Here is a 16,424-nt window from a genome sequence, read left to right on the forward strand (position 1 = left end):
AATTAAGTAGGTACATACAACATAGGTATTCTTTAACCACGATCGAATAAACTACGGGCTAAAAAATTCCCGGAGGGACGGGCCCAGCTTGTTCCCTCATATTATGTACACGTACATAAATATTGCACATAATATGTAAGTAAAACGGATTGTGATGAAAATGTCCCAGGAGGAAAATGGGTAACCATTTTGAAAAAAAAAAAGAAAAAAAAAGGAAAACGAAGAATTTTCTGTGAGATCTCACTGAGCAGTATGAAAATTTCAGCAAAGGATAGAGAGAGATGTGTGTATGAATGTGAGAAATATCACACAAATGTCGTCACAAGATCACATTATATCACTTGTCTTGACTTTAACTTTTGTCCCTACGAATAAGTAAGTATACAGGGTGTCCCGCGAACGACTATACAACGCTTGAGGGTTGATGCAGGACCTAAAGGGCTACCAGAAAAAGCTATCTGGACAGATCCGATTTTCAACAGGGGCGGAGTTATTATCACATTTTATCACTTGTCTTGACTTTAACTTTTGTCCCTACGAATAAGTAAGTATATTATGTGTAAGAATGTGGCTGGATCGAAAATAAAACATTATGGGGAGTGTTTTCCCCCTTTTCTGTGGCAGCTTGATTAAAAAATATGTCTAACCAGTCTAATAAAATACGAGCAACACCTAATTTATTGTAAAATGGTGCTGATCAAGACACCAAAGGGATTTATTAACAGAATAGGGAGAGACCAGAGATGACAAAAATAGAGAAAGAGCAACCACTCAAATCCAAGAATCTCTAGTCTCATTCCTCTTCCATTAAAATTTAAACTCGCTCTACGAGACACGAGGAAAAAATTCAGCTCGAGTAAAAATGGAGTACCTAGGTACAACTGATAAAAAAAATGCATTCTTGAGATTTTTCTAAATCATTATTATATTAAAAATTCATTCCTTAAACATTTCTCTAGGGTAAATAATTTGTACTTTTTAGTCCGTCCTTCCTTTAATAAATTACAATAGTAATAATAAAAGGTATAGTGGACGGACTATTTTATTCGCTTCGGTGTCGTCTGTCACTCTGTCTCTCCCCATTGAAGGACTTATCCAAACCTGGTCGACCTATATATCAAATTAAAGGTCTTTTTATCAGGAACACGAAAATGGTGGTGCAAATTTTGTCCAGAAAACCATAAAGCCTTAAAAAAAAACTGTTTTTTTTTTAGGATTTTTTTCATATTTTCTCACACAAATGAGCTCTGATCTTGAAATTTGTCGCGACAACCTATGAACTGAAAGCAAGAAAGTTTTAGATAACACTTCAGTCGATAATTTAAGACAGGTTTTAGCGTCACCTGTGTTAAGCTACGTCGAGAAAGGCCAATAAATGGATGGGTGACTTAAACATTATATTGGGAATAAAGGGAGAACGGGCTCTAGTCTTGATTAAATTACTAGGTAGTAATAATAAAATAGGTAGTAATAATAAAAGGCATAGTGGACGGACTATATTGAATTCGCTTCGGTGTCGTCTGTCACTCTGCCTCTCCCCATTGAAGGACTTATCCAAACCTGTTCGACCTATATATCAAATTAAAGGTCTTTTTATCAGGAACACGAAAGTGGTGGTGCAAATTTTGTCCAAAAAACCATAAAGCCTTAAAAAAAAAACTGGTTTTTTGAGAATTCTTTTCATATTTTCTCACACAAATGAGCTCTGATCTTGAAATTTGTCGCGACAACCTATGAACTGAAAGCAAGAAAGTTTTAGATAACACTTCAGTCGATAATTAAAGACAGGTTTTAGCGTCACCTGTGTTAAGCTACGCCGAGAAAGGCCAATAAATGGATGGGTGACTTAAACATTATATTGGGAATAAAGGGAGAACGACCTCTAGTCTTGATTTTAAATCATTACATGAAAGTAAAATCAAAAAATCAAATCAAGAATAATAATAAACTGAATATCTATTAAACAAATTAGGTAGGTACATAGGTACTGATTTTCTCTAATCACGATCGAATAGACTACGGGCTAAAAAATTCCCGGAGGGACGGGCCCAGCTTGTTTCTTCTCTAAAACAAGAAGGAGAAAAGAAAGAAAAGAAAATAAAGAAGCAGAGAACAAAAACACAAAATATTTTATGGAACTGAATATTGAACAAATTAGGTAGGTACTGATTTTCTCTCATCACGATCGAATAGACTACGGGCTAAAAAATTCACGGAGGGACGGACCCAGCTTGTTTCTTCTCTAAAACAAGAAGGAGAAAAGAAAGAAAAGAAAATAAAGAAGCAGAGAACAAAAACACAAAATATTTTATGATTTTTTTAATTAATTTTCCTCTAATTAGTCTGCCTCTGCACTCTACAAATACAAATGAATGGAGACAGAAGATACAAGTTTGTAGGGGTGAGAGAAAGAGAGACAGGGAGGTAGATACCTACAACAGAAGGCAAGAAATGTCTTGGCTACTGGGTAGACAGAGTTTGTTACTTTTTTATGTCTTTTTACTTTCTATTACTACAGTATAGCGAGCTATACTAGTAATGAAAGTATTGCAAGCGGTCCAAATTTTCAAAATCGGGAAATGGTTGGAAATATCCGTTTTGGGACCCCCTGATGTCAAAAAAGTGACTTTTGGCCCATGGTCTGTACGTAAGTACTACCGTGAAGTTCCATGACCTTGAACTGTTGATATCAGGATCACCCTGTATAAAAATTTAGATAACAATAAATCTTTTTAACTCATATTACAATAATTATATTAATTACTTACACTTGAAAAGTACGGGTGCTTTGGAGATATTTCTTTGTACTTTTCCACCTATTGTAATTTCATTTATAAGGTACATAAATATATATTTATATTTTCTTTGTTGTGTTGATTGAAAGTGTCGTTGTACCCTAGTGTTTTCAACATTGATGGTCTTGAGATGATCTTGCTATATGTAAATAGGTATCATCCTAGGTATCTACTCTGGATCAGAATCTTCCAAATCGACAGTTAATTATTGTAGGCCGAGAAATCATGGTTCCTCGATAACATTTCGAAAATTCCAACTTGATTTTGACTATTTTGAGTATCCGGTGTTTTACCAAAAATTTTATTTCGTAATAAATCGAAAGAGTAAAAGTTGTAATATTAGTTATTGGTGAAAGATACTTCCAAAACCATGAACGTGACATCACCCGTAAAGAATATCTTCCTGACACTCTACCTCCTCAACAACACATTCAACGAGAATCTATTCTACGATCGCGAAACCCAAATGAAACAATTCGACGTCATGTGTAAGAATTTGGCTGGATCGAAAATAAAACATTATGGGGAGTGTTTTCCCCTTTTTCTGTGGCAGCTTGATTAAAAAATATGTCTAACCAGTCCAACAAAATACGAGCAACACCTAATTTATTGTAAAACGGTGCTGATCAAGACACCAAAGGGATTTATTAACAGAATAGGGAAAAAAGAGACCAGAGATGTCAAAAATAGAGAAAGAGCAACCACTCAAATCCAAGAATCTCTAGTCTCATTCCTCTTCCATTAAAATTTAAACTCGCTCTACGAGACAATAGAGCATTAGTATCTATAAGGAAGGGGAAAAAGAAGAGCTTTAACGAAAATCCAAAGAGGGAAAAAAAATCCCATTTTTCTCCCTCTATTGTTTTCCCGCGTACGATATTGACCGTAAACACGGCTGTTGAGGGCGGTATGTCAAAAATTAGTCGCGAAATTTTGGCCGTAGAAATGACAATTCCAAAGACGCAGAAATGCCAGTTTTGTTCTCACAAAAAAAGAAATATTTTGCTCCCAGCAAGTTTTCCGGTTCGGCTACTATAGGAAGGACTTGATACTTTTGGCCATTTCTGGATGCACGCAACCTGAGAAAGACAATAAAATTGATGAGCGGGAAGAGGAAGAAGCAAAAAAAGGTGGGGTATAGTACATGTAATGTAAAGCATAAAATGCAGAATGGACTTCTCGTAATTACCCTCATTTCCTCAAACCATCGCATCGTCATTAAAATCAAACAACCACTGGCAAAATTCAATATTGACTATTCTCACAAATTTTCCAAGAAGCAAAGTGATGTTCAACCTCTGCACAACGAAATCTTCCCTCTTTTTTAATTTAGCGTAATAACAGAAATGAAATGTATTTGCATATGGTAGGTATACCGTCTGAAATGCTTTAAAATGTGAGGTTAAGAATTTGAAGGACTCTTAAAATTAAGATTTATTTGCTGTATCTGCTTAAGAATTTCAATGTAAGAACATCAAATCCCAAATCTCATTTCTCCTAAAACTCATTTGTGAGGTTAAGAATTTGAAGGACCCTTAAAATTAAGATTTATTTGCTGTATCTGCTTAAGAATTTCAATGTAAGAACATCAAATCCCAAATCTCATTTCTCCTAAAACTCATTCTGCTTCTAGGGAGTGGTAGAAATGTGTTTTGTATGAGGACGCATAGCTAACCCTGTATCCTTGATGACCAATAAGAACAATAAATAAATCTAAAAGAGCTGGAAGTACAAGAGAAACCTGAAACTTATAATGGCATTGTTTTATTTTTGTAGCATTGTTTTTTTTTTTTTTTTTTTTTTTTTTTTTTCTTGGGTGCGGTGTAGCATTAATTTGCATAACTTAAAGTCAGGTTCACATTACTAACTCAACATGACAGTCCAAATTAGTCTCTTGTTTTAGGTATTTCCAGTCTTATCCCAACTCACGGCTCACAGGGAACAAAACCGGGCGTTTTTGCACCTCAATAACTTGCTGCTGTGAACTTCATTGGCGTCAAACAAGTTCTGCCGATGTCATTATTTAGTGCTTTGGCATATCCCCTTACGTTGGGGGATGCAACTTTCACATTTTCCATGTAACTGTGAGCGTGAAGCTCTGAGAAGTCTGAGGTGAGCAATACTTTTGCAGTAGGCTCAAGACAACCAAAGCTCAGTGAGAATAAAGTGTTAATATTAGCTTGCATGTGGAATATTACCGTGTTGAGAGAATTAGCAGGTGTCGGCGAAGTAACCACAATACCACACATACCGCAGAGCAGACTGCTAACAGATGAACCAAAGCGAAACCATTCTTCCACAAACCACCTTGATTTTTGCCTTATACTCGTAAAAAGTTGGTGCTAACGAATTGATAAAAACTGATTTACTGACGGACTTGTCCAAAACGTTCATATTGATGAAAACACTTCTTAGCGAAACTGTGAATATTTTATGGGATGAAATCATGACACTTTACAGCACTTGACTCGACTATTTAAATTCAAGACATAATGGACATCCTTCGGGGAAAATGGCAACTACTTGTTGATTATGTGTAATCAGGTTCTATAATAATGCTATAGAATCTGTCTATAATTTTGCCTTTATGCTTGTCAACTAGTGCTAGAATTTCTGGCATTGTCATCCGACACCCCTGCAAGGTCGATAGTATTCACACTCCTTATTTACAGCCTCATTAGAATATATCTGCCGCTATAAACATAATTTACATGCGAGTTTATTTGTAGCTACAAACAGTAAAAAGCATTTTATTTTTATGGTAGCGTTGTTGTGACTTAGGCTACCCCACCATTATCCAGTGTATTATGCGAACATAAAAAATAATATAGCATCGCACCAGCTCAGAGCTGTGCATAATGTTATGTCTTCCCCACCGGCACGGCGTGGTATGGTCTGGATTCACGGGATATGAAATTGTGAGCTTCCTACCACTATGACAAAAGAACTATTCAGTTACTTCGCCGGTGATTGCTGAACAAGAGAACATCAAGAATGTAACAAAACTACCGAAACAATTTAAAACATGCATGGAAGTAGGTATTTCCAAAACAACAGAATTTAGGTATTTGTGAATAATTCAAAATAGATGTATGAAAAAACGCTGAAACAAAAAATCGCATCATCATAACAAAGGAAGAAAAAAACCCAATGCTGGAATTATAATTTATAATGATGAGGAGATCTGAATTGAATGCTGTACTGAAGTCCAATGCTGATGCTGATGTCGGTATGTAGCCAGGTCTCAAAGACATCGAAGCAAAGCTAATCACAACTCAGAGTCCTGTCATGGAGTCATGGCACAAATCAGCCAAATAAATTAACTGAACTCCTTGACGTTGATGTATTGAGTGACGTGTGTCAATGCAATTGTGAAGCGCATGTCAAAATCAACTTCATAAGTCAAGTCCTGTTCTGCTGATGGCTGATGGGTACTTGTTTTGAGACTCGAGTTCATAGCGAGAGCAATCAAATGAAGAAAAGGTAGATAGACACACTCGTTCACTTTTAGTCACTGCCATTATGTGCAGGCTTGGAAAATATCTTACCTCATAATTAACTTCGAACGGAGTAACTCTGTATAGAACACCTGAATATTTCAACTGAGAGCCGCCAAAACGTCAACTTGTCCATCAAAATGTCGAGTACCAAAAACAATCAATCACCGAAATAAAAACAAAATAAAAAGAAACATACTGCACACTGCTGGTGTGCTCTTCATTAATAAAAATTCTGACACCATAGAGTATTATCTCCGGGCTAATTGTGAGAGACTGACAGGTCTACAAGTAGGTACGTTAGGTAATTAAGAAGGTGTGTTTCTTTTGGTGTTAAATGTGTACAGAATTATACAGATTTTCGGTATATCCAAAGGTTGCATGTTCCAAATTAAAGAGAACTTATTGGTTAAAACTGTTTGTTTTAATATTGGATGTTACTTTTGTAGGAAGGATTTTGTAGGAAGCTCTATGAAATTTGAAGCATATGGCTGTTTGGAAAAGCTCAGTTAAAGACTGATTGTTATTGATGATGTATAATAACTTTCAGTGCGAAGCTATTGATTCAGTGCAGATAGGACTTGCTGAACCACCTAATGAAATCAGTAACTCTGGACATGATGATCATCCTAATGCTTGCCAGTTGTTATTGATGATGTATAATAATTTTCAGTGCAAAGCTATTGATTCAGTGCAGATAGGACTTGCTGAACCACCTAATGAAATCAGTAACTCTGGACATGATGATCATCCTAATGCTTGCCATCGGCCAACAAATAAACACACTTCTAAAACATCCAGAGTATCAAATTATCGACGATTTCAATCTAATTGAATAATTACTTCACTTCCAGATCTCTCATCCACCTCTCAATACGATAATAACCTTTCAATATCAGAGTGTGTACGGAAAGATGATTATATACCTCCATGTCCTCAACCCCAGGGCGTAAATTAAAGTGCTCGCTAATGATGATGATAATATAGTGGAGAGTTTAGAACAACGTTTATACCTCCATGTCCTCAACCCCAGGGCGTAAATTAAAGTGCTCGCTAATGATGATGATAATATAGTGGAGAGTTTAGAACAACGTTTCCCTCCATGTCCTCAACCCCAGGGCGTAAATTAAAGTGCTCGCTAATGATGATGATAATATAGTGGAGAGTTTAGAACAACGTTTCAAATTAAAGTCGTCTGAAAAAACATGGCTCCAAGTTTACTTGTTAAAATTACAAGGTTCTCTCTGGCTCTCCTATGTAATTTTCTAGCGTAACTCTGTAATTATCGTTCTCTTTTCTATGAATGCATTAATAAAACCTATCGTCATTATCCTTTACGTTCGTACAGGGTTTGAATGTTTCAGATGGATTGAAAGTGATGAGTTTAGGTTACATTTCAAGTAGATAACACATCCCCTGCACCAAAAACTTCTGTGGTAGATAAGTGCCTACTTGAATATTCATACATAGAACAGACTAGATGCACCTTTTGCAGGAAATATCTAGCTCTACATTATGAAATCCACTTTCCGGATGGATAGATAACACTAATACATGATACATGATAGATATTACATGTCCATGGATGCCAACGAAGGAAAATATATTCATTTTCTCGTTCTAAAATAGAGAGAATTTAAATAAAAATACATCTAGGTATCCATCCTCACAGAGCTTTCAATGTGGCGAACATTGTTGTTTGTACCTTTACTGCGGGCATTGAAACCGTAAATAAAGATTGAGGTAAAACAGATCAACGACATAGATCAAAATCAATGACCAGACCATAAATCACAATGATGAATATGATTCCTTTTGAAACATTTTAACGAACATTGTTGTTTGTAGGTACCTTTACTGCGGGCATTGAAACCGTAAATAAAGATGGAGGTAAAACAGATCAACGACATAGATCAAAATCAATGACCAGACCATAAATCACAATGATGAATATGATTCCTTTTGAAACATTTTAATATTATAAAAAATCGGGAGAAAAAACGATAGCAGTTGTTGAAAATGTAGAAAAAAAATGAAATATATTATACAGATAGCATAAATAAAAAAAGGCAGGGACATTAGAAAAGTCGGAAATCATATTTCTAGCAAAAAATACGAACAATCCAATTTAAAATACAATAGGGGGGCGAGGTTGTCCAAAATGAAGAGTACGTATAAAGTAAGCCTATGTACGTGAATGAGCTTCCTAAACATGCTTAACAGAGTTGAAGAAAAAGAGCATGGAACCTAAAGAGAAGATTCTGGGTACATAAAAATGTGATCAACTAGGAGCTGAAAACGCTGGAAGGTGGAAGCTTTATGATGTTGTCTTCAATCAATTTTCTTCCTTTTTTTCTTATTAGATATTGATTTGATTTAAAATAATGATTTTTTAGGATCCAAGGAGAGATTTGGAGAGGTTTTCTTGTACAGTAGCACATTGCTCGGTTGGAAATGAGAAATGGCTCTTGCTTTGTCAAATAGAAAAGAAGAGAGTCAACCTGCGAACAATCCAATTTAAAATACAAAAGGGGGGCGAGGTTGTCCAAAATGAAGAGTACGTATAAAGTAAGCTTCCTAAACATGCTTAACAGAGTTGAAAAAAATCTGGTGTGAACATCACACGACTTTCTATTACATTTGCAGAATACGTAGGTATTTGAAAAGAAATAGAAGAAAAATATGTAATAAAAGGGAAATTTGTTGACACAGGGGAGTATCGAACCCGCAACTTCTAAACTGTAAGTCGGACAGTTTGAAGAAGAAGAGAGTCAACCTACGAACAATCCGATTTAAAATACAAAAGGGGGGCGAGGTTGTCCAAAATTAAGAGTACGCTGTACGTATAAAGTAAGCCTATGTACGTGAATTAGCTTCCTAAACATGGTCAACAGAGTTGAAGAAAAAGAGCAAGGAACCTAAAGAGAAGATACTGGGTACATAAAAATGTGATCAACTAGGAGCTGAAAAGGTATGTAGGTACCTACATCAAATTGGATATCCACCAATTTTCATATCATTTTCAATATATTTTCACTTTCAAATGCAAGAACATAATATATCATTACTTTATTCATTTATCTACTTTTCTTCTATTTTCAGACTTCGTATGCCTGCTGCTGTTTTTCTCATTTATTGCATTACCTTTCGCGTCAGTAATATTATGATGAACTGCTAATCCTGTCAAGATTCGAATGCTTTTAATCTACATAATACTTGTGTAAATCAAACTTATCCTGAGCTTTGACGGCTTCAATAGTTTTCTGTCTGAAATCAATCCTGAGTTTTATGGTAGTGGTATTATACAGAGTAACATTTTATTAAAACCATTATTACATATAGGATACATAACAAGGATACTAATAAATGTCATCATGAATCATGCGGCTATATTATTAAGGGTGGTGTAAATAAGTCCTATATCCTACATCACCCCATGAATCCCATGATGGTAAGTATACCAGCGGTAATTCATAAGAATATAAAGACATAATGTTATACCTATAGCATCAATTAGGACTCGAGTTAGTTCATAGTATAAAACATGCAAGTGGTAATTTGTATGTAAATATCAGTATAATGGAAGCTTTTAATGTGAGTTCATGGTGGATTATGAAACAGAAAATGAAGAGTTGTCAATTTTTATAGCAGTTGATACTTAAGGCTCCCAGCTACCGTAATCTAGGTGGTTATTATGAAAGGTTATAGGTTCTTTTCTCCCAATTTGATGATTCTGCCAAACTACAGTTTGCAGGCACCTTTTGATAGATACCTAGATACCGAGTCACCTATTCTAATTTCGGCAACGAGCTTTCAACTTTGAAACATTCTCCTCGTAAAAATCCACCCTGTAAGCAAATTTTTTCATGTGCTGATTTTTCCATTCCTATCTTTTTTTCTCTCCTTTTTTTTTCTCGCTAAATTCAATGATGAAACCGTAAACATATTTGCTCTCCTAGATATTTTCCGCCCTTCTGATCATAATATTTACCCTCGCTAAATTCAATGATGAAACCGTAAACATATTTGCTCTCCTAGATATTTTCCGCCCTTCTGATCATAATATTTACCCCAGCAATGAAGATAACAATAATGGAGCTTATCAATTTACATAGGCAACATGAAAGTTCCCTCGAACATTAAACGCTCGTAGCTTCCTCTTTTCCAGGATTTTGCATTTTCCTGGTGAAGAAAGAACTCCAGATAGTGGAAAAGTGAAAGGATGTTGGTAGTTACTGAATAGTACCTACCTGATGTTAATAGATGGTTACTGAATATCAAGTTGTATATCGTTTTCCTCTTTTCCAGGATTTTGTATTTTCCTGGTGAAGAAAGAATTCTAGATGGTGGAAAAGTGAAAGGATGTTGGTAGTTACTGAATAGTACCTACCTGATGTTAATAGATGGTTACTGAATATCAAGTTGTATATCGTTCAGGGAGAAGAAACTGGCTGGAAATCTAGGTATTGACCTTACTTGTCTCTCAGAAACCCACATATTTTCCTGGTGAAGAAAGAATTCTAGATAGTGGAAAAGTGAAAGGATGTTGGTAGTTACTGAATAGTACCTACCTGATGTTAATAGATGGTTACCTACTGAATATCAAGTTGTATATCGTTCAGGGAGAAGAAACTGGCTGGAAATCTAGGTATTGACCTTACTTGTCTCTCAGAAACCCACAGTACCTACAGGAAATTTTCCAATCAGGAAATTAGCTGTTAAAGGTAATATCTTAGATTTATGAACAGAGACTTTAGGCACAATTGAAAGACCTCCTACACTCCTATCAGACCTCCAGAGAGGAAGACATTATACGAGTAAAACACAGAAAAACCACAGACAACCACAGAAATAGCAATACCCAAAAATCAGAGTAAGCAGAGTGCAGTGCAGGCGCCTTATGGGTTTGATAATTTCCCAAGTCCATAAGTTAGATATTTATCGAACCTAGTTAATCTTTTTCTACCAAATTACCTGTCTCGAATTGAACATTATATACACAGGGGCGTGTTCAAGGAAAATCAGAGATATTTTTAGAAACAGGGGATAAAGAAAACAGGGCGTGTGAGAATGTAGGACAGAAATGAGTTTGTGACAGAAATGAACACATTATAACCGTCCGGGGCAAAAAGGAACTTTCCATGTAACTGTGAGCGTGAAGCTCTGAGAAGTCTGAGGTGAGCAATACTTTTGCAGTAGGCTTAAGACAACCAAAGCTCAGTGAGAATAAAGTGTTAATATTAGCTTGCATGTGGAATATTACCGTGTTGAGAGAATTAGCAGGTGTCGGCGAAGTAACCACAATACCACACATACCGCAGAGCAGACTGCTAACAGATGAACCAAAGCGAAACCATTCTTCCACAAACCACCTTGATTTTTGCCTTATACTCGTAAAAAGTTGGTGCTAACGAATTGATAAAAACTGATTTACTGACGGACTTGTCCAAAACGTTCATATTGATGAAAACACTTCTTAGCGAAACTGTGAATATTTTATATGGGACGAGATCATGGCACTTTACAGCACTTGACTCGACTATTTAAATTCAAGACATAATGGACATCCTTCGGGGAAAATGGCAACTACTTGTTGATATTTCTGGTAATTAGTTAACCGCTTTCTGTTTGTATCCCATAGAGTAGTCAATTAGGTATGTCTTGTCCATCAATATGAGAAGTAGATGGATTTCTCCTCTGGGTATTTTTTAATAGAATAGAAAGAAGCATAGTGCAATACCTTCAGCAATGTGCTTGACTGCATTTGGTTGCACATATAAGAAGTAGCATTTAATTACAAACATTTATAGTGTGGTGACATGAGTTTCAACATCCATATATTATAATGTTCGCTCCTCGTATCTTCCCAGTGAATCTCCGTTTTGTTTTATGTATATCTAATTAGTAACATAAATAATGTCAACTTTGTTACTAGCCAGATCGAGTTCGATCGCACAACGAGATTTGGTGTCAACATGAGCATCCGACACCCCTGCAAGGTCGATAGTATTCACACTCCTTATTTACAGCCTCATTAGAATATATCTGCCGCTATAAACATAATTTACATGCGAGTTTATTTGTAGCTACAAACAGTAAAAAGCATTTTATTTTTATGGTAGCGTTGTTGTGACTTAGGCTACCCCACCATTATCCAGTGTATTATGCGAACATAAAAAATAATATAGCATCGCACCAGCTCAGAGCTGTGCATAATGTTATGTCTTCCCCACCGGCACGGCGTGGTATGGTCTGGATTCACGGGATATGAAATTGTGAACTGTGCATAATGTTATGTCTTCCCCACCGGCACGGCGTGGTATGGTCTGGATTCACGGGATATGAAATTGTGAGCTTCCTACCACTATGAGTACACCCTCGGCAAAACAAGATTCAACTCGATTATCTCTCACATCCAGAGTTTTGAAAAATATGCATCAGGCTCTATAGTCTAGAGTGAGTACACCCTCGGCAAAACAAGATTCAACTCGATTATCTCTCACATCCAGAGTTTTGAAAAATATGCATCAGGCTCTATCTCTTTTCGAATACCTGGAGCTCAGTTTTGTGGGACACCTTATAGACGTCTATCTATTTTAGAAAGTTGCTATTAATTAAGAACTTTCAGGTGTGCATACATAGGTATTTATAAGAAGTTCTGAATAATTAAAATTTGCAGGACTTGTGTTCTTTTTGTAAAGATGGGTGATGTAGGTATAGAGCACATTTTTCTAGTGATACCTACCTATACAATACTATGCTCAAAGTAATAATGCAAGTATTCCCAATTGTGCTTCCAGTTTCCAGTGCTTCTGTGCTTCTATTCATACAAGACACAGGATGCTATAAACAAAGGAGAACATATTCATCCCAGGAGAATTGAGAATGTTGAAGCACATGGTTTGGGTCGGGTGTTTTGAAGACTTTCAGGTCATCAAATGTCAAGTACGGCTTTCAGCATATTATCAAGAAGAAAAAGGAAGCTCTTGAATCAAGATGTCATGTTTGTTATGATTTATTTTAGCCTTTAATAGCACCTTCTGGAAATATTAACCCTCTAGGCAGGTAGGTATCCACCCATTTATATGATTACCCAAGGACAAACAAGTTCAATCCATGCAATTTCGAGAAGTCTAATGAAATATCATCAAGGTAGGTTAGCAGGTATCATAAAAAGGGTTCTCACATTAAAAGCATCTAGTAGGCTTGCATCATGATGAGTTGACTGAGGAATGGGATACTTGATCTCATCAAGATGTCATGTTTGTTATGATTTATTTTAGCCTTTAATAGCACCTTCTGGAAATATTAACCCTCTAGGCAGGTAGGTATCCACCCATTTATATGATTACCCAAGGACAAACAAGTTCAATCCATGCAATTTCGAGAAGTCTAATGAAATATCATCAAGGCAGGTTAGCAGGTATCATAAAACGGGTTCTCACATTAAAAGCATCTAGTAGGCTTGCATCATGATGAGTTGAAAATAAACTCAAAGCAGTCGAAATTGAGCATAAACAAAAACATAAAAGTGAATTGGCAATAAAATTGTAATTATAACCAGAATTCAATGGATCTCATGAATCAGTTCATTTCCTGATCCGACAAGGTTTGTCTCAATTATATGATGAGTTGAAAATAAACTCAAAGCAGTCGAAATTGAGCATAAACAAAAACATAAAAGTGAAGTGGCAATAAAATTGTAATTATAACCAGAATTCAATGGATCTCATGAATCAGTTCATTTCCTGATCCGACAAGGTTTGTCTCAATTATATCAAATTAAGAAATGAGTTTCCAAAATGATGACAAAATTAATGTCATGGTGAAAATTTGGTAAAATTTGTGTTATCATGTCAGGGAAAACTGGATCATAAGCGTGCTGTAACAATCTCAACACTTCCTTACATAATCCTTTTGATGAGAATGGAAATTTCTGATTGAGGATTTCGTTATCTACCTACTTCACTTGCTGATTTTTACAAGGATTCAGGAATAAGTAGGTACGCGAAATCTATCCCTGCCTGAACAAAACCCGTTGATTTACGCCTGCATGAGTTTTCAGGTTTCTTAATGATTCACCTGAAATTACCGTGCAAATAAGATAAGATCATCTTTTACTGATAAATTATGAATAATCACAAGAATCAAAAGGAGGAAAATTACAAATATTCACGTACACTATCACTTCAAGTTGCGCGTTGCTTAATTGTGCTAGAAGCTACGTAAAGTCATAAAAAATAGACCATTCCATATTGAAATCCTTTAGGTTTCATATTCAGAATGTGGCTATTGAATCCGAATAGATACAGATCTACTAGTTTAGTTCATTTTATAGAGTTACTTATAATATATTTTACAGAGTAGTTTTACCATTTATCTAATTGCCCTATTTGGATCTAATAATTCAGGTTGTTACCAAAAGAAATTTCAAAGGTATTTTTTAGCGAAAAAGCCTATCTCTACAGTACATTTCAGGGGCATTTTCAAATTGCATTTTAAATTTTAGTAAATAAGTCCTAGGAATATTACAAACGTCGAAAAGTATCCAGAGTATCCAGTTTTCTCCAGAATATATTGAAAATTAAAACACCATTACTAAACAAGTATACCTATTATGAATAATATAATTGCATCTAAATAATTTCAGGGGCATTTTCAAATTGCATTTTAAAATTTTAGTAAATAAGTCCTAGGAATATTACAAACGTCGAAAAGTATCCAGACTATCCAGTTTTCTCCAGAATATATTGAAAATTAAAACACCATTACTAAACAAGTATACCTATTATGAATAATATAATTGCATCTAAATATGTACTTTCTTGAACTTTTACCCTGTTAGGCAAGTTAACAAAATGGTTTGCATACCAACTAGATATTATGGTTGCGTGAAAATAGACATTTATCTAATAATTATGGTTCATTAGAAGATAATCTGATGATTCTGATGCATCTCCCCGAATTTGATTTCTCATGTAGGTAATGTAATCATACTGAGTGGAAAGCACGGTCGAGATAATACTGGAAAAGTAATTTTGGCACTAAAAACTCACCATCGAAAATTTGACTCAAAGTAAAATTGTTTACTCAAAGCTAAGATTTGAGCTTGCACTCAAAGATAATTTCTAACCTAAACTAACCTAACCTAACCTAACCTAACCCAACCTAACCTAACCTAACCTAACCTAACATAACCTAACCTAACCTAACTTATGGTTGCGATAATTTTGTAAGCACAGGTCAACAACTTGCTGCGTAGAGCGTACATACTGGATGGGACCATAATTATGAAAATAGACATTTCAAAGATAATTTCCAACACTCAAAGATAATTTCTAACCTAACCTAACCTAACCTAACCTAACCTAACCTAACCTAACCTAACTTAACCTAACCTAACCTAACTTAAGGTAACTTAAGGTAACCTAGGTGAGTGGGAATGGAGGTGTGTGGAGGTGACTGAAGGTGGAGGTGACTGGAGGTAGAGGTGAGTGGAGGTGGAGGTGATTGGAGTTGGAGGTGAGTGGAGTTGGAGGTGGATGTGAGTGGAAGTTAACACTCAAAGATAATTTCTAACCTAACCTAACCTAACCTAACTTAACCTAACCTAACCTAACGGTAACTTAAGGTAACCTAGGTGAGTGGGAATGGAGGTGTGTGGAGGTGACTGGAGGTAGAGGTGAGTGGAGGTGGAGGTGATTGGAGTTGGAGGTGAGTGGAGTTGGAGGTGGATGTGAGTGGAAGTACCTGACAGTCTGATAAAGCATATATTTTATAAGCAAATTATCTCAAAATTAAATGTTCATAGATAATATTGTGATGGCATTAAAAATTCATGACAAAGAGCATGAGCTATCATTGATCAATAGTAAAATTTGTTCAAATCCTCAAAACTGAGATTGCTAATTCTATTTTCCCCTTCCAGATTTTTGAAGAACTTCATAGTATCTTTGGCGATGACAAAGAGAGATGTCCTACTTTTGAAGAACTTCAAAACATGCCCGTCCTAGACAGATGTATCAAGGAAGTGTTGAGAATGTATCCACCAGGATACATCATTGCAAGGAGAATTCGCAGAGAGATCAAAATAGGCGACTATGATATTCCAAAAGGTAGGTAAACCCTTTCA

The 16,424-nt window shown here is 35.7% G+C and overlaps 1 protein-coding gene across 1 annotated transcript in view; it reads left to right on the forward strand.

Annotated features, from left to right (window-relative positions):
- LOC103508650 (cytochrome P450 4e3-like) overlaps nt 1–16,424 on the forward strand; it is a 29,747-nt gene that overhangs the window by 12,910 nt on the left and 413 nt on the right. The window contains exons 2-3 of the mRNA XM_026823128.1: nt 6,843–7,094; nt 16,221–16,407. Of these exons, the coding sequence (XP_026678929.1) occupies nt 6,843–7,094; nt 16,221–16,407 (439 nt within the window). The remainder of the gene's footprint in view (nt 1–6,842; nt 7,095–16,220; nt 16,408–16,424) is intronic.

The sequence above is a fragment of the Diaphorina citri genome, unplaced genomic scaffold (genome assembly GCF_000475195.1).
Source record: "Diaphorina citri unplaced genomic scaffold, Diaci psyllid genome assembly version 1.1 scaffold20, whole genome shotgun sequence".
Taxonomy (NCBI): Eukaryota; Metazoa; Arthropoda; class Insecta; order Hemiptera; family Psyllidae; genus Diaphorina; species Diaphorina citri.